The sequence below is a fragment of the Lepisma saccharinum genome, chromosome 8, assembly GCF_977018435.1.
Source record: "Lepisma saccharinum chromosome 8, izLepSacc3.1, whole genome shotgun sequence".
In the NCBI taxonomy this organism is placed as follows: Eukaryota; Metazoa; Arthropoda; class Insecta; order Zygentoma; family Lepismatidae; genus Lepisma; species Lepisma saccharinum.
In genome coordinates this window covers 20,273,564-20,298,431 of record NC_139236.1, presented here as the reverse complement: position 1 = coordinate 20,298,431, position 24,868 = coordinate 20,273,564, and the positions used below count along the sequence as shown (strand labels likewise).

Genomic DNA, 24,868 nt, shown 5'->3' with positions numbered 1-24,868 from the left:
CTCAGGCTGGGGTCAGTAATTATTTTAACATCGGTATGTTTTCTGACATTTTCAATAGTTTTGCCATATACAGAATTGACCATCAATTTAAACAAAGATTTATCAAATTGGCTCATTGCAGATGTTCGAAGCTCTGTGTTTGTATCAATATATGGCTTCAACCATCTTAAGTGCCTGAACCTCAAAATTTTGCCAACTTTGCTCACTTGAACACCATGATTCATCAGGAACTGGAGGTTTTTATAATATAAGACATAACCCTGTTTTGGCTCCAGAGTCATCATCAATTTCTTCTGTTTAGAGCCAGGTGAGCACTTAACCTCAGGAATTGGGGGCAGATCAGAAAATTTGTTGTGTAAATCATCAGGAATTGTCAGATCAACCTCTAAGAAGAGGCCATAGTCACTGTCATCAAAATCCTGAAGATCTTCAATATTGAAATCTTCAACCCACTCAAGCCCTGCATATGGCAATTTATCCATCATAGCATAACCATAGAGGCTGTTGGCATCTACATACAGTATATAATTTGATGGCAGTGCTGGATCATAATCACGAATATATTTGTTATTTGCTCTGGCATATCTCTGAGAACATTGCACCATGCCTCCTCTTATACATTGTTCCATAAACAAGTACATATCTTGATCTTGGATCAGATCCAATTGCATTTTAGTATTCAAAAACATTGCAGACCATGCTAGACCTGGGGCACTGTAAAAATAAATTGGATCTAGTTTATAATTTTGCATGGAAGATTTTCTGAATGCCTGCAATATATCAGCTAAGAGGGTCACATCAAGTTTTATATATGAATTGTGATAATCACCAAATGTCTGGCATTTTAAATTGTTCCACATCAACTGGGCATGGTGATAATCATCATCAGTAATTCCAGATCCTCTGATTTTGCTGTAAAACTCATGTTGTGGTGGCAGAGAACACTCATCAAATTTAGAAAAATCTGTAACATAATCATATGGATATACACCCTTCCGCCTAATTAATTTCAGGTCCTGATTTGGAAACAAAGCACATGTGATTTTGAATTGATCATCAGTTAATTGAGTGGCCAGTGTAGCCAGGCTAGCAGATAAAATTCTGTAGGAATCAAGAAATCTTAAGTGAATAGGAACACCATTAACTTTAATTATTTTGCTAATAGCAATATATTTCTCATCATTTTCAGCTAAAATATTTAAATTCTGCTTGTCAAACCCCTCGTACCTGATCAAATGATGGAAATCATAATTGGATGCACCATGGAAAAATATAGGGACAAATTTTGGTCTCTGGATCTTAATATTACAGCTATTACACAGGGCCATTAAGAATTTACCATCTGTATGAGAATGGTGTTTCACCTTGATATTTGTATCTGAAAATTCAGAATCACATACCGGGCATTTTTCTGCATTGTTGAAATCTTCAATCTGTTTCTCTGTTAAAGGCAACATAGGTTTTGATTTTAATAAGATATTAGATGCTATGTCATGGCACTCCTTTTCTATTCTATGTGCAAATTCTTTGATAGCATTTGCTCCCATGTATAAGTATGGTTCACTAGCTACACCATCCTGTACAATCACATAACAAAAGCTGGAAGGTTCATGTAGCTGGTATGGTGTAATTGAAGATTCTTCAGGATCTGGATTGCAGAATGCAAGAGGTTTGAGATTTGATTCAAAATCACAGACTATATATGCTGGGTGTTCCAACAAGGCTTCAAACTTTTTGAATTTGGCATTTTCACTTGGCATTGGCATCACCATATGAACAGGTTTATAGTTGCCACAGTATTTTAAATGTTCAATTAACTTGTTTTTGGCAATTTCTGCATTCTCTTCCCGAACCCCATTCACCATTTTTTGACCATCAAATACAGTTAAACATCTTCTGCACAACTTAAATATTCTATTAGATTTGTCTAGTTGTGTTCTGACTAAAGCTTCAAGATTATGTATCAGAGTGTAATGATATGTGCCATCCCCTTCAATTAAGAGCAAATCAATTGGAATAGCAGATTCATCATCAAGTGTACTGATTCTGAGAGGTGCTATCAAACAATTGCCACGGCCAGTGGAACAAATAAATACATTAATAGATAATTGTTTGCCATTGATATTCCTGGCCTTTTTTTCAAATTTATCAATATTCTGAATAGACATTGGATATTCTAAACCCTCCATTGCTTCATCAAAATCATGTTCATGTTGTTTATAATAACTTATTCTCTCTGGATTCCTTGAAACTGGAAACAAAGCAGCTAAAATACACCACAAAAAGCATTTCTCATCATTATTTTTTATATTAACCACGGCTGTTTTGTTTTTAATATTGGCAGGTAATGGCAGATATGTAGATCCTTGTAATGGGCTGAATTCAGAAATATTAACATATAACTTGTGTGGAGAACCGCATAGGCTCCATCCAGACTCTTTTGCCGCAAATTCAGAGTGTTTAATATTCAATTGATCTATCAAACTGCTTATTATTTTGTCTGAATTTGCATTTGAATATACAGGTACAGTTTCTGTTATGTGGGGCTGTGTAAATTTTGTGCCATTTGGTTTCTTATATTGTGTAAACAATTTGAGGGACAGCTTATAAGAGCCATTTTGTGCATTTAGAATTGCCTGCACATCAGGATTTACACTGTTCAAAAAATTCTTAATACCACATCTTGGCTCTGATACAAACCGATAATCTCTTAATTGGCCATTAAAACTGCTATGGATAGGTGGTGCATAGCGTGGCTGCTTTGCCGGTCTAGCATTAACAGGTGCTTCATGCTTTCTTTTCAGACCAGATGTAGATGGTTGTGGGGGCAATGTTGATGACTGTACATAAGAATTACACTTATGCCATTTGTAATATGCCTTGCTTAATATTTTATGGCATCTTGGGCACAATTTAGTAGCTTTTCTGCATTTCTTAGAATCACAAATATGCCGGTGCCTAGACCAATTAGAACTAGATATATTTTTATTACACTGATTGCAATATTTTTGTTTTGGCATTTTTATTGTTTATTTATATAAAATTTCCTGGTCCAAAAAAACAGAACTATGGACAATATGCCAAAACAATTATAACAGCAATAACTAGGCTCTGGTGATCCCCAATATAAAATAATTTTGCTCTTTTATGCTGTTGTACAACACTTTTTACCAGGTTTCAGATCTGGGAGCTATCAGTTGTATATCAACTAGCAATAATTATTCTCAAAATCTCACGTGTGGACATATTATTTTGCCACATGTATTTCAATCTTACACATTTTATCAGGACTCAAACCCGAGCCTCTTGTTTACAAGGCAACAATATTAACATTTTGCCATCAGGGGAGGCTTCACATTTTATGAGGACTCAAACCCAGAAGCCTCCTGATTACAAGGCAATAAAAACCATGGGGCTATGCACCACACTCTACTGGGTCTCAGAAACCAGTAGCTATGAGCTTTATATCAATTCAAGATTCCTGGGATTTTGACAGAAAAACACACTGTAAACAATAAAATCATATAGGAACTTGGCATAGTCTTAAGTGTAGGCAAATCTGTCTGAGGGGGGTTCATCTTTTCTACACTAGAATTCAAAATTTCTTAAAATTAAAAGCATATCACACTTGAAGAATTGGGGTATAAGCCCCTCTTGCCTTTGTTTTAAGTGTAGGCAAATCGGGCTGTTCAATCAAATAACCTCTTCTTTTCTACACTTGTAAGTGGTGCTGGTTATATCATCAATCCCACTACTCATGACCAATCTAATCCTGTCTTTCTCGCATGTATCTAATCTAGCTTGCGGGTACTTCTCTCTTATTTTCTTCCAGCATTCGTAACTCATGACTTCCACTACGCTTCCACAATCTACCAAACATTTAACTTCCAGTTCTATTATTTTAGCTTTAACATAAAACGTTCTCCCCGGTTTTAGTCTTCCAAAGTCTGGTTCTCCTACTAAACATAATTCTAGACTGTTGCTGGGTTTCTCTATTGTTTCTCCCCTCATTTCATGTTCCCTTTCATTAGCTCTCACACCTGGGGATTGCTGCAAGAGCATTACATGTTTGACGCTCGATTACTTTGGGCGTTCTCCAAATGTTCTCCTCCATGCGATCTTTCTTGGAACCTTCTTCCATCATTACAATAGCTTCTTGTTAACTCCATTGCCTCGTTTCTCTCTTCGTCCTGAGATATATTTCTTCTCTCAGTTTCATCATTGGATGCTCGTCCATTCTGCTGTCTTTCTTCTCTTTCCTTTCTCCATCTAGGACTTCCCCTTCTGCCATATCTTTGGAACCTATTTCGGCCTCTATAGGTCCTATCATATCCCTGGTACCTTCCATCTCCAACAAACTCTTGATTCCTGACGTAATCGTTCCTATTTCTCAAGTTGGTTCCTCTTCCTCTATTCTGGTCCTGACCTCTCAAATCCAGATTTCTAACCTCGAGCTCTTGTCTTCGGAACTTTTGCCTGTTGCTATTGTCTTCGTCATCATAACGTCTCTTTGAATAAGGTCGACCATCCCTGTCATTCCTCTCTCTATCCCAAGAGTTTTAAGTTTTCTTCAACATATCTTCTGTCCTTAGGTATTCTATTAAGTCATCCACTTTCTTTATTTTCACCGCTGCTATGACTCTTTGGATTCTTACTGGTAGCGTTTGGATTACTTGTTTCACTAATTCCTCTTCACTGCATCCTTCTTTCAAATTCTTAAAGCTTTTCAAAGTTTCCCATGTACGTTCCTCCAAACTTTCAATTTTCGACCAGTCGATGTGTTTTCGTTTTAGGGCTTCCAATTGCCTTTCCTTGATGTCTTTGCTACAATAGTAATCTAAAAACTTTCTACTGAATTCTCGAAAGTCTTTGAATTTGTGTTGGTTTAATTGGTACCACCCGGCTGCTGACTGTTCGAAACACGTGTCAATGAGACTAAGAGTCATGTGATCTGGGATTCTCATTAAACGTATGTTCGTGGTAAGCTCCTTCCGGAATTTCCTTGGGCATTTCTCTGATATATTTCCATTAAATTTAGGCATATGCTGTAATTCCTGTGGTCTAGGTATCCTTGATTTATATCTTTCACAGCCTTTGTATTCTTCTTCTAGCGTATCTAAAAATTTCTCATTGTTGCTTCCTTCTTCACTACTTTTCCACTTTCTCTTTCTCCTTTGGTGAGATCTTTTCCCATAATCTTTTTTCCTTTCTTCGTCTGTTGTAGACTCATCGCTAGAGCTTTCTTCTTTTATCTCTTTTTTGATATAAGTATCTTCCTCGCTGCATCGAAAGCTGGATCTATCGTTCCTTTCTTTTACTGATATATTCCCTAATCTTCTTTCCACTTCTTCCATTCTCTTCTCTGTCTTATCCATCCTGGATATTGTTCCGTTTATTTTTCTATCCATTTCTTTTCCTTTCTTATCTGCTGCATTCATTTTGGTTCGATTTTACACAACCTCCTTTTCTATACTCAGAGTTTTTTCTTGAGCTTCTTGAAGTCCATGCGAATTTTCTGCTCTGAGTTTTAGAATTTCCCTTTCGATTCTATTATTCACTTCCAAACTTCTATCTTCTATCAAGAGCTTAGCTTCCTCTATCTTGCTTTCGTTTTCTTTTATTCTTGAAACGGCTAATTCTATTTGAGATTTACTTTCGACTAGCTTTCTCTCCAAATTTTCGTTTCTTTGTTTATTTTCCTCTCTGAGATTTGAAACCTCCTCTTCTATTCTTCTATTTATATCTAAACTTGTACTCTCGATTAACAACGTTGTTTCTTCTATCTTGTTTTCCAGCGACTTTCTATTTCCTTCACACGTTTCATTCAATCTCAAGAACATCTCATGGGTTTCGGTCCTCACGGCTTCCAATTCATTGCTGCTTTCCTCGAACCTTTCTTCCATCTTTTTATTACTTTCTTCTAATTTTTCTTCTAACTTTGTATTATTCTCATCAAACTTCTCCTCTAATTTTCTAATATTTTCTTCCAGCTTTTCTTCTATCTTTCTATTGTTTTCATCCGCCTTCCTACTACTTTCATCTATCTTTTCTTCGAGTCTTCTATTATTATCTTTTGCTTCTCTGTTATTCTCTTCCATCTGTGATTTTAATTCTCTTTCTAATCTTCTGCTATTTTCTTTTGCTTCTCTGCTATTCTTTTTATTACTTTCTTCTATATGCATCGATAACTTCTGGAACATTTCTATCATGTTCACCTCTTCTGTCTTCTTTAGTTTTTCCTTCATTTTATCTTCTTCCTTTTCCCTTTTCTTCTCTTCCTTTTCATTTATCCTTTCTTCCTTGCAATTTTTGCATACGTAATCTCCTCTTTCACTTATTCCTATGTACTTTTCTCTTCCTATCCTCTCACATAGCCAATGTTTCATTTCTTTGCATGAGCTGCATAGGATAGTTTCTTCCTTATTTCCCTCTTTTCCACAACAGTTTAATATTTCCTTTCTGTCTTCCATTTCCTCCATTATAGTTTCTCTGTTCTCGCCTTCAATTTTATTTTCTTCCTCCATTTTGGCTTTCTTCCTTTTTCGCTTTCTTAGTCACAATTCTGCTAGCCGCAACGTTGGTCGCCACTAATGCTACGCCCCTTGTGGGTACGTACTTACATGTTATTTATCACGGCTACAGATATCTTAATCTCAGGGGATAGGTTCTTTGTTTGAGAATTCCAAATAAGAAAGCGTTTTATAGCCAAGAGGATATAGTTAAATGCGGATCTATATTCTGAGAACTATACAAAATACAGAGAAAAATATATAGCGACATTGAAATATCTCGAAAATTTACATCGGTTACATTAATCATGAAAGGAAATCTTCTTCTTTCTCTTCGTAATTATGGAAAGGCTTCTTCTTCTTCTCTCTCTTGATTATAGAATAGGCTTCTTCTTCTTTGATTATGGAAAAGGCTTCTTCTTCTTTTCTTCTTTTGATTATGGAAATAAGTTTTTTCTTCTTTAATTATGAGAAAGGCTTCTTCTTCTTTTCTTTTTTGATTATGGAAAAGGCTTCTTCTTCTTTTCTCTTTTGATTATAGAATAGGCTTCTTCTTCTTTTATTATTTCTTCTATATACAAGAAAATCTAGTAGCGTCGTCTCGCTTCCTTTTCTTTATGCCTTATATATGTTTTCTTTCCTTTCCCCGTGGGTCTTTCTCATTACTTCCCTGGCAATTCCCCAGCAACCAAGCTATACTTATATAAAGGAGTAGGGTCGGCTAAACTGACACTAGCGCCACCTCCTATGTAACGACCAAAAGGGGATAACCAGGATCGCTAATAAAAAGCGCTGCCAATGGCCCAGTGCGACTAAAAAGAAGCGCAACCGTAAAGTGCTTCGGGGCGTCTAATTGACCACAGCGCCACCGGGGAACGGACAAATGCAAAAGCTGACGATGTTCTCCTCGTCAGAGGATCAAAAAGAAATTGAGATACATTTCTGAATTCATTTGCTCGCTTAATAAATTTCCTAAACGTTTCATATGCGGCTATATTCTTAATTCTTTTAAATTACTATATACATCATTCTATTTACTTCTATTATAGTATTTGAACTCTTCTTTTATATATTTCTCAAATTACTATAATATATATAATCCCTCTTCTCCGCTCTTAGTTTGTACAATGAGCTCTGCTCTTCTTTATATGGCGTGCTGCCATCTATCGTCGATTCCGAGAAACCATTCCTCCTTGCAACCTTCATTGTGTCATCGAAACAGGCACATGACATCATCTTGTTTATGTGCAGAAGTCTAAGCAGCGGCAAGTGTTTAGAAGATTATCTACACATTAGAAAGTTTATTCATAGGGAGCCTTGGAGCCTTCTATATCTGTACCTTCCCTTCCCCTGTTGCAGCCCCTCGTTTGACAGAAATTTGTGACTTTGATTTCATCATCCACATTGCTTGCACATCTGCGTCAAATGTCAACAGATCTCAAGCTTTGGGAACAAAGGGGAGTTTTATTGCTTCGGCCGGGAGTGGAATGTACCGTAGGCACTATGATTGAAGTGAATATTGTACATTTTAACATGTATGATATAATAAATATCTGTATCATCAAAAATAGTATGGAGTGTGTATTAAGGGATGGTGTCAGTAGCAGTCATTAGCACTTCAAGAGATGTTTTGAAGATATAGAAAAAAGAAAATGTAGTATTTGTATATTTCTAAATTGAATACTTTACATTAACTTAATGACCCACGACACACCTAATTTACCTTCATTTAATACTGTTAAACTTTTGAAAAATGGACTTGGTTTACAAAGCACCCCCTGATAACCCGTTAGCACCCCACCCCCTGGAGATCAGTTCTAGCTACGGGCCTGAGTTAATGTCGATCGAAGTAACTCTAAGCCAGTTAATTTTTGATCGAAGTAATCGAACCAATTTACTTTCCAAGGACAAGATCGCCTACAACAGGCTTTAGCATGGCAGCGAGAAGTAAATATAGGGTGTCCGTAAAATAATGGTGGGGTTTTAAACAGTCATAGTTTTGGAACAAAGCATGGTAGAGAGATGAACGATAAATCAAAGCAAAGAGAAACTCTACAAGTTTCTTACATGTTCATTAGACTTCGATGTGTGAACCCTTAGTTGCCCTGCAGACGTCAAGACGATATTCAGTCTCTTCCCATACACGGGAGAGAGGATCCCGCGTGATAGACGAAACAGCTTCAGTGATCCTTGCTTTTAAATGGTCCAGATTTCGAACTTGACATGAAAACACTTGTGTTTTGACATAACCCCACAAATAGAAATCCATGGGTGTAAGGTCTGGAGACTGTGGGGGCCAGGCAATCCACCCTCCTCGTCCGACCCATCGTTGAAGAAATGATTCGTTAAGAAAATCCCGCACGATTGTGGGAAATGTGGAGGAGCACCACCTAACTGGAAAATGGAATTTTCCGGTATTTGGGGCCCTGCATTCCCTTGTAACATATCCAGGAAGGTGGTCCCCGTTATTGTTTGTTCAGTAAAAAAGAAGGGGCCAATAACTCTTGTCTCGTCCAATAGCGTGTATGGGAAGAGACTGAATATCGTCTTGACGTCTGCAGGGCAACTAAGGGTTCACACATCGAAGTCTAATGAACAGGTAAGAAACTTGGAGAGTTTCTCTTTGCTCTGACGTATCATTCATCTCTTTACGATGCCTTGTTCCAAAACTATGACTGTTTAAAACTCCACCATTATTTTACGGACACACTGTATATAGGTTGGGAAGAAGTTACAAGACTGACCTGCATCTGCTACAGCCCTCGGAAGAGCCAGGACACCGCTTCCCGCCATCTCGCCTGCGATGAAGATGGCGGCCGAGAAGGCGGTGAGAAGGTTCTTGGGACGAGTGACGCCAGATCTGTAGCTTGCATCCGTCTTGAAGGAATTGCAGTCACGCTAGAAAGAGACAAATAAGTAAGTAACCTTTATGGGCATGGGTGATCAGGTCGTTAACAAAACTGAGTACTAGAAATGGGACTAACAAAGATTACTTTATTACCAATTATTATTATTATCATAATTACGTAAAAATAATTATCACTATCTCGAGTGGCTAACGCAGAAGGAAAGCTGATATGAATAAATTTGTACACGCAGTGAATATTTCTTACAAAATATCTAAATATATACGAGGTGGAGTCAAATGAAAACCTTAAAAGTGTTATAAAATGTTTAATATTTATGCTATTGTGATGAGATTTGGTGGTGCTATTGCTCGTACTTTACTTTCTCTCCAATGGGTGGTAGAAGAGTGTTGGTGACCAGTCGTCGTTGTATAGCCTGACAAGTTAAGTCCCGATATGCGCAGATAGCTGCGGAGCACTTCGTATTACGTCATCCTCCCCACCACTCTTCTACCCACTGGTCTGGCGTTGAGAGTACCAGTGGTGCCAACTCAGCAAAATTAAGCTAAAACAAATATGACAAACAATTTTCACTGTTTAGCGTGACGGTGCATGCAGGCTCCTATTATATCAGTGATTCATTTAATTTAATCCGGCCTTTGAAAATGCGTGCGGTGCGCCGATCGTAAACTGTAGTATTACGCACGTGCGTTAAGGTTTATAACGAAGAGAAACTACAGGGCGAATGACTTCATTTTCTGAATGCGACATCGAGCAGTGTCCAGTTTTTTATTTTATTTTATTTTATTTTTAAACCGAGTGGGGTGGTGGTTCGTTTGTTTATCGTACAACAATCACTACGAGAAGGCAATCGGATAACACGCTTGCCTGTGTTCTTTTCTAAAGCATTGAAATGTTCATGCTCTTTACTCTTGGCTGCAAGATTCTTACTTTGAAAGAGATGGACTTATGGACGAGCGTGTAGATGAACTGATAATTAGACTTGGTGAAGCCGTTTCAGACACGGACACAGATTCATCGTTAGACACAGACTCGGATGAGTGGGAGAGTGAAACTGAAGAAGGAGAACTAGAAAACATTTAGAAGGTGAGCTCAGTTCTATCGTTTATATATTTTTCATTTTTCTATCGTTTTATTTCATACATTTCTAATGCTGGTAAGAAATATCCCTAATATAACTTAATTCATTTAAGGTTTAAAGGGAAAATATCAAAATGTATTTAGAATTTAGCGCAATCAATAGGTAGCGTAGGTGACGGGATACTAATTCATGCCTTTCACATTCAAATTTCGTTGAAAATTCTCAGAGGATTCAGCTCCCTCCAGTTTGCAACACTGCGAATGAACGTCGCCGCAGACAATGGAGTAGGGAAATGTGATGTGAGGTGCGCAAACAATGGATTGCAGCGTCTTGTTTTTAAACTTGTCAAGTTATAGGAGCAGTTTCAAGATGGCCGCCACACTAACAACATGTACCAAAGGAAGAACAGCGTTCTGTGATCAGATTTTTTACAAGTGAGAGTATTAAACCTATGGATATTCATCGTAGAATGAAGACGCAGTATGATGAAGCTTGTGTGTCACAGCAACAGGTATATGAGTGGGGTAGGACATTCACAAGTGGTGCGACATCTGTTGCAGATGCTTCTCGCCCAGGCCAAGCACATCGAGTTGTGACGCCGGAGAATATAGCCGCTGTTGAGGCCGGTTCTACGGGATAATCGCCGAGTGACTGTGGATCAAATAGCCAGTGTTTGGAAGTAACTAGTTACAAGTAACAGTTACTTTTTTGGAGAAAATGTAACTGTAACTAGTTACTTTTAAAAGTGATTAACTGTAACTGAGTTACTTTTTTACGATAGATGTAACGTTTTAACAGTTACTTTGCAACACTTAAATTGTTATTTTGGCAATTTTGGACCCAAAGTGAGCGGGAATTTAGTTTCTGCTGTGATATAAAAGCCCATTCTTTGATACATTAATTCTTGCAAACAATAGATGAAGAGGAAAAGAGAAAGTAGTTGTAGTAAATTTGTCTCCTGGGGGTGGTCAGTCGGTAGGCTTCAGTCAGGTGCCAGGAATTTCAAAGTTTATCATGTGTTTCATCTTTCGTTTGGTAGACCTGAATTCCAAAGCGATGTACTGTACACGCCTCGGAAGAGGGGTGGATTTCCCAGAAGCGGGAAGATAAGCCTCTAGAAGGAAAATTCCTTCCTATTGCTGACAGTTTGCAATTGTCAGTTGTGTGCTGTGAAGTGTCTCTTGTTTCTGTAGTTTGTTCCTCAGTGACCTTATAACTTCCCCCTTCTGTAAGCAACATCCGATAGTTTTTTTTTCTTTGCTATAATATCGGATTAAGCTGAAAAGGAACGTACTGCAATATTTCAGTGTTTTTACGAAAGAATTCAACGATACTGGTACTATGAACGAAACTGAAGAAGACGAGAACTAGCAAATGTGCATATGAATTGAACAATGTGATTGTTTCCACGTGATTTCATTTATCTCAGTTCCTGAGAATTCGCTTATTTATGATTATTCAGCATTTCTGGACATTTTGAAAAAAGTAATATATTTTGGTAAGTGCTATTCGTTTAATATTTAAATGAGAAGCCATTTTCTTGAAATAACAAATACGACAGATCTCACCATTATTATTGATACAACAGTGAATTACAACACTCAAGTGGCAAACGAAAGAATCAGGAAGCTAACGATCATTTTTGCTTGTTTATGTAATAGTCTCAGAGAGAACTGAAGGGGTAAGTTTAAAATGCCATGTTCACCTTCATTGATAACGCACAATTATAGGCTACTACATTATAATTTTTATCATTTTCTGGTTCATAAACACTTGAAATTGTACAACAAATTTATTTCTCTCTGGCACGCTCTTCATGGGAAACAGACCTCCCTTCTTAGAATATATTCTACGTGAGTGATATATATCTTTCTATAGTTTCTAGAATCCCCCCCCCCCACTCCAATGGACATTCCTTAAGAACAACAATGATAATAAATACAAATGTTTAAGTCGAAGTAGCTCAGGTCAACATCCGTGGCGGAGTGGTTAGCACAACGCACTATATGTCAGGAGTCCCGGATTCTAGTTCGTTTCGGACATGGATGTTTGTGTTTGTTCCAATGAGAATATAGAAAATTGACATACGTGAAAACTGAGAAAATGTTAATAACGGGCTACCGCATAGGAGTATTCCTTTTTTTAAAAAAAAGTCGTTTTGGTGCCTTACTACCATGCGAGAGACCCCGGGTTCGATCCTCGGTGGGGGAGAACCGAGATTTTTTCCACCTGTTGAAGCGGCTCCAGCGTCCACTCAGCGTCGTATAAAGTGGGTATCTGGAGGAAACTCTGGGGGTAAAGAATGCCAGATCACATGATCACATCACCCCCATCTTCGGCCATGATCAAGAAAGTGTGGGGCTCTAATTCCACACCTCCTATACGCCTTTATGGCGTCGCGCAAAGCACAGGAGAGCATTTATTTTGTAATAAATATAAGTATACGAAGACTTATACGTATTATGTACCAGTAACGTAAGTAAAAGTCATGTTAGTCTTCACAAAATATTTTATTACAATTAATGATCGATTTGTGTAATTTGGTTGGATGAAAATTTTCAGCAGAAAGTAACTGTAAATGTAACTTACAGTTACTTTTGAAGTACATGTAACTGTAACTGAGCTACTTTTTAAAACGAGTAACTGTAACTGTTACTTTTTAAAGCAAGTAACTGTAACTGTAATTAGTTACCATTTTAAAAGTAACTTTTCGAACACTGGAAATAGCTGCCATTATAGGTATTAGTCATGGTTCAGCACATAACATCATTCATGACGTGCTCCTGTTTCGTAAAGTGTCTAAAGTGTCGGCCAGGTAGGTACCACGTCATCTGCCAGACGAGCTGAAAATGCGACGTGTTGATGCGTGTGAGGAACTTTTGCGGTGCTCCCAACAAGAGGGTAATGACTTTTTTAAGAGACTTGTAACTGGAGATGAAACATGGGTCCATTATTACATTCCCGAAACAAAGAAAACAAGCATGGAATGGCGCCATTCATCTTCCCCTAAACCCAAAAAGTTTCGTTCACAAGCATTTGCCGGTAAGGTCATGCTGACCCTTTTCTGGGACCAAAACGGTGTTATTCTGGAGCACTACACGCGTAGGGGACACAGTAACTAGTGCTTCACATTGTGATCTCATGAAGAACCATCTGAAACCTGCAATAAGGTCAAAGCGACGCGAACTGCTGTCGTCAGCTGTCATTTTGCAGCATTACAATGCTAAGCCACATACTGCACGAATGACTGTTGCGACAATTAACGACTTGCATTTTGAGTGCCTACCCCATCCTCCTTACTCCCCATATTTGGCCCCGAGTGATTACCACTTGTTTGGATCACTTAAAGAGGCCCTAGGAGGACAGAAGTTCCGTTCTGATGACGAGGTCGAAGAGACAAAGTGCATACGTGGTTACGCAACCAACCAAAATACTTTTTTTTCCCGGGGCATACAAGCACTTTGTAAACGATGGGAAACTTGCATTCAACGTGGAGGGAATTGTGTAGAAAAATGATAACCATTTGTTTCACTTCCACTGAATACATATATTTTTACAGCACTTTTAAGGTTTTTATTTGACTCACCCTCGTATACATACGGTCCAGGAACTTTTTTTTTAGGATCAGTTTAAATACGGCCAGTCCCCGTGGCGGAGTGGTTAGCACATCGCGCTACGACGCCAGGGGTCACGGGTTCGAATTCCGGCATGGGCATGGATGTTTGTGAGTGTCCGTTTATCAATTTCATCATATCATAATTCATCATCATCTTCGCAAATTAGCCAAAAGTGGCACGTAAGCGAAGTAAAATAAAGCACACCAATCAATCAATAAGTTTAAATACGGTCCAAGTTCCGTATTAAAATGAAACAATAAATTGTGCGAGAAAAAGATTCCGGTCCTGTTACGGAACTCAATAGAACCCATTAGAATTTATGAGTTCTCTGACCTTGATGATGTTAATAATAAAGTGGAGTTTTTGACCTCAAATATACAAAATGTTTTTGACACGCACGCACCTCTAAAAATCGTAAAGCACAATAAGAAAAATGCACCGTGGATCACCAGTAATGTTAAATTGTTGATGAGAATCAGAGATAACGCGCTACGAAAGTTCAAACGTTCGAACAATCCAAGCGACTGGCAACAATATAAAGAACTCCGGAACTTTACAACAACTGTCATAAGACAAGAAAAGAAATGTTATCTTACCTTCAAATTTGGCGGGAAAAATTTAAACCGGAGAGAAACATGGAGTGAGTTGAAACAATTGGGTATTGTTAACAATAAAAAGTCTCACGATAATACATTCTCTCTCATAAGTACCACTGAAGATTTAGATGCTGTTAATGATCATTTTGGTAAAATTTGCAATGAATCTGAAATTCCTCCTCCACTTAAGGCTCAGCAAATAAAGCATTTCGAGAACAAAACCTGTTCCACCGCTGAACAGTATTTTAACTTTACTGAGGTAACTGAAAAAGATGTACATAGAACTATTTATAGCATACGCTCAAATAGTTTTGGAGTAGATGGTATCAGCACTAAAATGCTCAAACTTTCTTTGCCTTATGTTTTATCTCCGCTAACGCACGTCATTAACTCCTCTCTTTCCAGTGGCGTCTTTCCTGAAATGTGGAAAGAAGCACGAATCCTGCCACTTCAGAAAAAGCAGATCGCCACTTCTTACAATGACTTTAGGCCTATCAGTCTTTTGCCTGTGCTATCTAAAGTACTCGAGAAAATAGTGCATTCGCAGACGTTAAACTACGTTAACACGAATAATTTACTGCCCGCGCTGCAATCCGGATTTCGTGAGAAACACAGCACAGCCACTGCTCTTGCTAAAGTTGTGGATGATATTCTCTATGCCATTGATAAACAGCAAGTCACTATTTTAGTACTTCTGGATCTCAGTAAGGCTTTTGACACTGTGCAGCATGACTTATTATTAGCCAAACTTAAATATTACAAGTTTTCTCCTTCAACATTAAACTGGTTTCAAACATATCTATTTAACAGACGTCAAAGGGTCGTATTACATAATTCACCATCTCACGTGTCTCAACCTATAACGCTGAAAGCAGGCGTGCCGCAAGGATCGATATTAGGCCCCCTCCTCTTCACCCTTTACACTGCAGATTTGCAGCAAGTTATAAAATTCTTCACTCCACATTTTTACGCAGACGATACCCAGTTATATTTCTCAGATCACTATGCTTCGTTGGAACATAAGCTTCAGTCACTAAATTCTGACTTGAACAGCGTCAGTAACTGGTGTGTATCTAACGGTCTTAAAATAAATCCAGAAAAATCCACTTTCATGATCATTGGTTCTAATTATTCAAGGTCGTTAATTAAAAATATTAAGTTCGAGCTCAAAATAAACAATTTGCCCATTACCAGGAATAACACTGCCAGAAATCTTGGTCTGATTTTTGACGAAATTTTTGATTGGACAGAACATGTAAAGACGCAATGTAGGAAAGCTTATGGAACACTTAGGAATCTGAATCGTTTCCGTGACTTCCTCCCTGCGGAATGCAAGCTAAGACTCATCCAAGCATTAATCTACCCATTGTTCGACTATTGTGATAATGTTTACGGCCCTCAACTCTCGCAAAAGCTCAGTAAAAAAATACAAATGGTGCAAAATGCCTGCTCCCGATACATTTTTCAAGCAAAAAGATCCGATCATATTCTTCCATTCTTAAATAATAATCAGGTTCTTACCATGGCAAACAGAAGGAAGTTGCACTATCTCTGTTTTATACGCCGCATACTGACAGAAGGTAAACCGCAGTACCTGTTTGAGAAGATGCATTCCCGTAGGGAAATCCATCAGTATGTTACCCGTAAGCGGAACAACTTCGATTTACCCCATCACTCTACCACGGCCTACAAATCCTCTTTCTCCTTTTCGGCTCCCAAAGCATGGAATGCATTGCCTGCAAATATCGCTAGTGTAAAAAACCCATTATATTTTAAAGGTAAAATAAAAGATCTGCTGTTAATGGAACAATGGCAGAGTCGGGGCACATACTGAAGGTATCAAGTCACTCACTATAAGGAATTGTATTATTGTATTATTATTACTATTGTCTTTTTTATTCCTAGTTACACTTTTTTTTTTGCAACTAATTCCTATGTATTTTTTTCTTTCTTCATTTTTTATTTTTATTATTATTATTATTATTATTTTACGTTTAGCTTACTGCTTCATAAGTTTATAATCATCTCATATGTATTCTCATATTGACAAGGGTTAGGTGGCAGAGCAGCCCTTGGCTGAACCTCGCCCGCTGAATAAAGAAAATTTATTATTATTATTATTATTATTAACAACACTGCAAAATACCACTCTTCGAGGGCATCTAATCCCCGTCCCCAGTTTTGAAACAGAGAAAAATATTAAACTAATTTTGAACAATCGTAATTTTCGGGTAATTTTGAAAAATGTAGGTCTCCCGGTGGACCCATAATGAACATTTCCACTTTGACATGAAAAACGTTTTAAATCCATTCATTTTACAGATAATGACACAAACATGGGATGTGCAAAATATCTCGGCGATATTTGTTTTGGTTCTCGAGAAACACGCCTTCAAACACCGCTGAAATTCACCTCCTACGTCACGGATTTGAAAACGTCCTCTCCACAGACACAAGGTCCTCTGACGTCATCACATAGAAATGCGTGCAGGCAGAGCTTCTGCCTATGCTTCTGCTCGTCCCGTCAACTTACAAAGCATGAGCCGCGGAAGCGACGGCAAACTCACTTGTTACTGTGTAAAACAAGTATCTTGCAACTTCCAGTGCAAAAATCTGTGCTCCATTTCTTGGAGATGAATTATGCCCTAGCAGTATAGCAGTATTTACTATAATTCTGCCATTCGGTAGAGGGTTTTCCCATTAGGGTGACAAAGCAAACCTTGTAACAGTCAATGGCTGAACACGTGAACAGCCTTGATCATTGCGAATACATAGGTTGGTTCTGACTGGCAAGAACTTAATGTTATAGGAATGCCTTTTCTGGAATTACAATTATTTTTGTCATAATATTTTCTTCACAAATTTTAAGATAATACTTTTAGAACACTGGTTTACACGCCAATTTCTGCAGTATAAGAGGTGATACGGTATAAAAAGGTACGGTGTTTTTTAATTTCCTGCAGTAAATGACAGTTTTCTTCAGTTAATATATATATTGCAAATTTTTGTATTTAGCCTACTTTTACGTCGCTTTTCCGTTCACTTTGTTAAACCGCAACGATGAGAACGCATGGTTAATTTAGTATGTATCTTCTCTAACATCACATTTCTTCCCACTTTTGGCTAATCGCTCCAATGAAGATGAATGACTACAAGAGTATTTGAAGTCGGGGTGCAGGAGTACACCCCCACCACACACACACACACTACCACCAACTGCACAATCTAAGTATCACCCAACCTGTTACGATACGAGACGAACTTTTTTTTCTGTCCCATCTCATTTCGAAAACATTCACTTGTCCCATCTCCTTTTATGAGACGAGACGGAAAATGTCTCGTCTCGTGAGCAACACTAACATTAAGAATAGAAGCATCCCCTCTGCTGTCCTCAAAGTCTCGAGCAAACATCCTCCCATGTAACAATTTCCAGTTCAATGAAATGTCACTCACAACGAAACAGTCATGCCCAGGTCGAGAGTTAAACCTGGAACATGCGACTTCCTCAGATAAATCATGAATTTTGTGTATAATAATTACAACGCCAGTTCATTCCTGGTAATTCTGAATCTGCAGTTTGGTTTGCATATATCTTCTTCCATTAGCATCACAACCCTTTGTGGGTTTTAGCTTTCTCAGACAAATCATTCCAATCTTTCCTCTTCTTTGCCATTTCTTTCCAATTTCTAACTTTGAGAATCTTTAAATCTTCGCATACATCTTCAATCCATCTCATCCTAGGTCTTCCAATTGGTCGCCTTCCCATAGGTTTCCATTCTAGTATACGTTTTATAGTTCTCATGTTATCCATTCTTTGTATGTGGCCTAACCATTTAATTCTTTGACTTTTAATATGTCGTATAATGTCTGCACCATTGATTAATTTTTCTAGTTCCACATTATTTCTTATTCTCCATATATCATGTTCTATCTGTACCGGGCCAAAGATCTTCCTTAAAATTTGTCTCTCAAATATACTTAGTTTGTTTCTATCTTTCTGTGTTAGGGTCCAGGTTTCAGCAGCATATGTAACCACTGGTCTTATCATAGTAAGATATATCTTCATTTTTGTATTTCGTTTCAGAAGTTTCGATTTTAGCAGGGATACATTTGCATAATAGGCCTTATTACCTTTCCTTATTCTTTCATCTATTTCAGATTCTATTTTATTGTTTTCATTAAGTATAGATCCAAGGTATGTAAAATTACTAACACATTCAAAGGAGTAATTATTTATTAATATTGATCTATTATTATTCATGTTAGTTCTATTAATATTCATGTATTTAGTTTTCTTTTCATTAATTTGGAGTCCTACTCTTGCAGCTTCCTCTACTAGGCTTATAAACGTTTCTGAAAGAGCTTTCTTAGTTCTTGCTACAATAGCTACATCATCAGCATATGCTGTGACTTGTTTTAGTCTCGTACTGATGTCTCCTCTCACATCTAACATCGAGAGTTAAACCTGGAACATGCGACTTCCTCAGATAAATCATGAATTTTGTGTATAATAATTACAACGCCAGTTCATTCCTGGTAATTCTGAATCTGCAGTTTGGTTTGCATATATAAGCAGGATAATATTCAGTTTTCGAGGGCTCGAACCGTCGAAACGAGGAGTAAAAAAAAAAAAATTAAGAAAGTTTTTTTTTTGTTGTTAATTCTATATTTTTCGAGACTTGAGACGAGAACGAGAATTGCCCTCCCAAACCGAGACGGATGTTTATAAATCGAGACGAGACTGTCAATGAGATATTTACAAATAAACACGAGACAGACATTTACAACTCTCAACGAGAACGAGACCATGTCTCGTCTCGATAGGATCCTTAGTGGTGAAGTTGTGAACCAACTAATTAATGCGTTCGGGGTAACGAGATGAGGCGGCTTTTTTCGCAGAACAAAATTCAAAATATATCGTACCATTTCAGTATGGGATATTGTTATACACATGGGCCTATAGATAGTTTACGGGAAGGGGGGGGGGGGGATGGAGCAACTTTTGGTATGATTAGGGTTGCTTTATTTCGTAAGTAAAAATCCAGGACACTGCTGGCTGGAAGCTTGTTGGGGAGCAGGGGGTGCTGGACCCGACAAAGTTGTGTGTATGTAGTCACACTACTTATTAGTATTGATACTTTTCTGTTCATCTTGTGTCACTGCGTTTTTAAAAACCAAATATCTTTAAGATGACTCGAGGGGGGAAAAATTACTGATTTGACAGTCTCAATGCAGTTTCTTATCGCAGAAATTACGAAACTTTCAGGAAATTGCAGACATTGGTCTGCAGTCCCATCTGGTGTGTGGAATTACGAAATTTCCTTCCCATCCGTATCCCGTCCTATTCGTCTCTAATTTAAGAGAATGAATTAAGTACGAAGAAATTTTTATGAACAAGCGGATAGAACAGGTAACTCTGGTAATTTTATTGAACCAAAGAAAGAGGGGGGTTGGACCCGTTGAATCCCCCTTAAATACGCCCATGGTTATACATATTATTTCCTTGTAATAATTATACATAAAATAAGTATAGATATGTACTGTGCATCTAATGTAATCTTCTCAGTGTATTTTCTCTTATCTGCACAAAAATATTTGATCATAATTTGCGCAACAGAAATGGAACACAAACTGAAATTGCTTTATGGAAAAGAAAGTTAAATAGGCTTTATAAATAAAGTGAAGAATGTGAAAATTCTTATTTTGCACTACATAGGTTTACGGTAAATTTCGATAAATATAAGTTTAAAAAATATTTTTGAGTGTCTGGTCAGCAACCAATTTTATAAGCAATATTTTTCGCATGGCCTGAGAATACACACGCAGCTGAACCCTTTCATTTATCTTGCACGTGAGCAGCACTGATATTTCATAGAAGAATGATCATTACAAAGCATAGCTTTCCTTTCTCCTATCGCTCCTTCTTCCATTATTTAAATCGGTACAGATTTGTAAAACTGCTGCACGTGTTCGCTCACCGTGGGCTACCCATGCGGAACTGGACGCTAGAAGCAGACGACAAACGAGCCCTCTCTAAGGCGTGACGTATTAACATGGCGGCGGCGTGTTTTCAGCGCAACGCTAGCCTCGCAACTTTGGAAGTCTCGTTTCTGCCTTAAACTGGACGCAGAGAAACGCGAGAACTTGCAGGGGTCATTTTTCCAGGATGTAGTTTTTAAAATTGTTGTAAAAAAAATTGAGTGGAAATGTCCATTACCGCACGTTGTGAACAGCTTCTTTTTTTTTGTCATTATTGCATGTAAAAGTAACTCATATCAACAAGAAACTGTGCCTGAAAAGTAATACCCTATTCATATATTATATTTAAGGGAAAGAGTGACAATTTCCCCGAGGTTCTTCTCTCTGAGGCAGCTGGGGAGCACTGTTGCCAACTTAGCTCTTTTGAGGCCAGATCTGGCTCTTTCGTGCACTCGTTTGGCTGTGAACCGTGGCACCCGCTCCCTGCCCTACATCACTAGCCCCGGCCCACGTAGTTCAACTTTTGCCATGCGTATACATTTTGCACGTGACGTGATATTCCTATGTTGTCTGCATCGTCCCACCCCATCTTAACTCCCCAGCTACTTTATAAAGTATCTTGGCTGAGGTGAAGATGACAATATTGTAATCCGGTAATCCCTTATTTTCGATTTCATACAATTAGGGATGGCCAAACGGATCCGGATAAATTCGGATCCGGATCCATTCGGATCCGAGAGTTCCGGATCCGCGGATCCGGATCCGGGTCTGAAAGTTTCGGATCTGGATCCGGAATCCGGATCCGGATCCGAGAGTTTCGTATCTCAATCCCATTATAATATTACCACACCTTAGTCCTACAAGAATTTTTTTCAAGTGTTGTTCCTAAAATACTTTGCTACGCATCGGCTAACACACTCGTGCACAAATGTCCGAAGTGATTTTGTAAATGCCATTGAAACGAATATGTATTCATTCGAATATATTGGAAATGAAAACACACATAAATGTGAGCCATTCCATTCCAGGATGAAACCTTTAACACATATAACAAGATAGAAATGTTATACAAAAATTATACAATAGCAGTTACAGTTTTACAAATTAAAATAAAACATTATAATATATGCAGTGTTAAATAATTACAAAGTGTAAGACTAACAAGGGAGGTTATCTAAGTGTCCCCCTCCGATTTCCATGAAACTTGGCAGTATAGTGGTGCCCAAAGGAAGAATTAGGTGTTTTTTTGTTTCAGCTAAAAAAAGGTTTTAGGGGGCAAAACCCCCTCAAATGTCAAGATGAGGACAAATTGAAGTGAGGATCTGACCCCTGTGTCCCTCCGATTTCCATGAAACTTGGCAGGTGTATAGTGGGGCCCAATGGAAGAAATACGTGTTTTTTTGTTTTAGATAAAAAACGGTTTTAGGGGGCAAAACCCCCTCAGATGTCAAGATGAGGACAAATTGAAGTGAGGATCTGACCCTGTGTCCCCCTCCGATTTCCATGATACTTGGCAGGTGTGTGTATAAACGGGCCCAAATGAAGAAATACGTGTTTTTTTTTTTTTGTTTCAGCTAAAAACACGGTTTTAGGTGGTAAAACCCCCTCAAATGTCAAGATGAGGACAAATTGAAGTGAGGATCTGACCCCTGTATCCCTGCCATTTCCATGAAACTTGGCAGGTGTACAGTGGGGCCCCAATGGAAGAAATACGTGTTTTTTTGTTTCAGCTAAAAAACGGTTTTAGGGGGCAAAACCCCCTCAAATGTCAAGATGAGGACAAATTGAAGTGAGGATCGGACCCCTGTGTCCCCCTTCCGATTTCCATGATACTTGGTAGGTGTGTGTATAAACGGGCCCAAATGAAGAAATACGTGTTTTTTTTTGTTTCGGCTAAAAAACTGTTTTAGGGGGCAACCCCCCTCAAATGTCAATATGAGGACAAATTTAAGTGGGCATTTGATTTATGTGTCCGCTCCGATTTCCATGAAACTTAGCAGGTGTATAGTGGGACCCAAAGGAAGAAATACGTGTTTTTTTTTGTTTCAGCTAAAAAACGGTTTTACAGGGCGAAACCCACTGAATTGTCAAGATGAGGACAAATTGAAGTGGGGATCTGACCCCTGTGTCCCCCTCAGATTTCCATGAAATTTGACACGTGTATAGAGAGGCCCTATGCCCCCTGTTTCTTCCTATGCCATATTTACGTGGTTTCGGGGTCAGATCCCCACTTCAATTTCTCCTCATCTTGACATTTGAGGGGGGGGGGGCTCTATACACCTGCCAAGTTTTATGGAAATCGGACAATATGTTATATTCACATTCTTACTTTCCAAAGAAGAGCATGTGGGATGGCAAAACGGATCCGGATCCGAAAGTACCTGATCCGGATCTGAAAGTACCGGATCCTAAATTTTTGGATCCGGATCCGAAAATTCTGGATGCGGATCCGAAAGTTCTGGATCCGCGAATCCGGATCCGGATCCGAAGTTTCTGGATCCGGATCCGGATCTGAAAATTTCGGATCCGCAGATCCGGATCCGAAAAATTTTAGGATCCGGATCCTAAGGATCCGGAACCAACCGGATCCGGATTTCGGATCCGGGAGGATCCGGATCTGGCCATCCCTACATACAACCATCGCATCGGTAGATTATGGAGATGGGTGACACAGTCAGATCTAGACGGTGAAAACTAAGAATAGATTGTCATCACTTTAAAGTTACAGGTAATAGCAGCGCCCCCACCCCCTCGACAACTAAAATTACCATGGGAGGTACTTTATCCACTGTTCCTAAATCTTGCTCCTTGAAAGTCAACTTTAGCTCAATTTAAGATGAAATTTAGCTCATTTATGCCCACCAGGTTTGGCAACACTGCCAGGATGGCCGTATAGGACGCAAGAAGACATACATTACGCTTTGGGAGAAATATTTTATTCGTTTTCTTGGGGATATCAAACTTCCGATGTCGGAAAAAACATATGATCGGGTAGAAGTTCCATTGAAGATGATATTTGCGCAAGAAAGAGTCGAAACTCCCATTTGTTTATTCGTAACTTAAATTTGAAGTTGTTTCTCCATGGGATTATGTAAATACTTACTCATCATATTTTTCAAACACGGTATCTATCTTAATAATCATCTTTAAAAACCGCTTCCACTAGCAACATAGTGAGAAATTCATGCTCTCAAATTATGCATGGATTTTCTTTAGTAGCAGTGCCCATTCCGACGATATTTAAATAAATGCATGCCAGGTGCGAAATTGTAACACACCTCACCTTAACCCTTAAAAGCGCTTTGCTCTACATACCCTATTTGGCACTTTGGGGGCATGTGAGGTCCCTATCATTTTTCATCTGCCCAGCAAGAAATATTACGATCATACGTAAATCGATTGCTTTCAAATTACAGATATATTCTTTCTCACAGTAAAGAGAGTTATACATTTTGTTATTTTCGTATTAACTTAGAATAATAATAGAAATAACTTTAATATATTTTATTTTAAAACTTTTACTAGAATATACAATCAATCACAAAAGGTTTCTCTTTCTAAGTTTCTCCTGTGCAGTTGCAAATTTTACAAATAATTTTACTCATACTCACTTAGAATTACAAGTTCTAAAACAAAATCCACAAGTTCGAACTGGTAGCGTCGTCGCCTTGTAATAAAGGGGTCCCGGGTTCGATACCCGGTGGAAGCCATAGTGGTTCGGATCCCACTTCAAACTCTAGGTTCAGTCCCAATTAGCCTTACTGTGCATAAACTGGACTTAAAACACCAACTCAATCAATAAATCAATGAAAACCCACCACAAGTTGTATTGATTCATTGATTTGGTGTTTTAAGTCCACTTTATGCACAGTAAGACTAATCGGGACTGGACCTACAGTTTAAAGTGAGATCCGAACCACTATGTGCCTCCACCAGCTATCGAACCCGGGATCACAAGTTCTAAAACAAAACCCACATGTCTCGAGAATTATCACACATTGCGCAGACTACAAACATGTGCTCAAAACGTACGTTATTTTCACAATTACCGCACACCACTTTTGACTTTCTATCCAATGAGATGAGGGCATATGTGGCGTCTTTTTCTTTTAGTGGTTGTAGATCTTCGTGGTAGGCCGGATAGACAATTTACTCCACACCGAATTACACTTTCCCTCAGTTTTCTTCAGATTTGAATAAGATGCTCATTTTATCATTA

At 38.4% G+C, this 24,868-nt stretch overlaps 1 protein-coding gene across 1 annotated transcript in view; it reads right to left on the bottom strand.

The window, feature by feature from the left end:
• Window positions 1-24,868, bottom strand: part of LOC145991386 (uncharacterized) — a 186,403-nt gene that overhangs the window by 39,700 nt on the left and 121,835 nt on the right. The window contains exon 2 of the mRNA XM_083127378.1: window positions 9,254-9,407. Coding sequence (XP_082983504.1) covers window positions 9,254-9,407 — 154 coding nt within the window. The remainder of the gene's footprint in view (window positions 1-9,253; window positions 9,408-24,868) is intronic.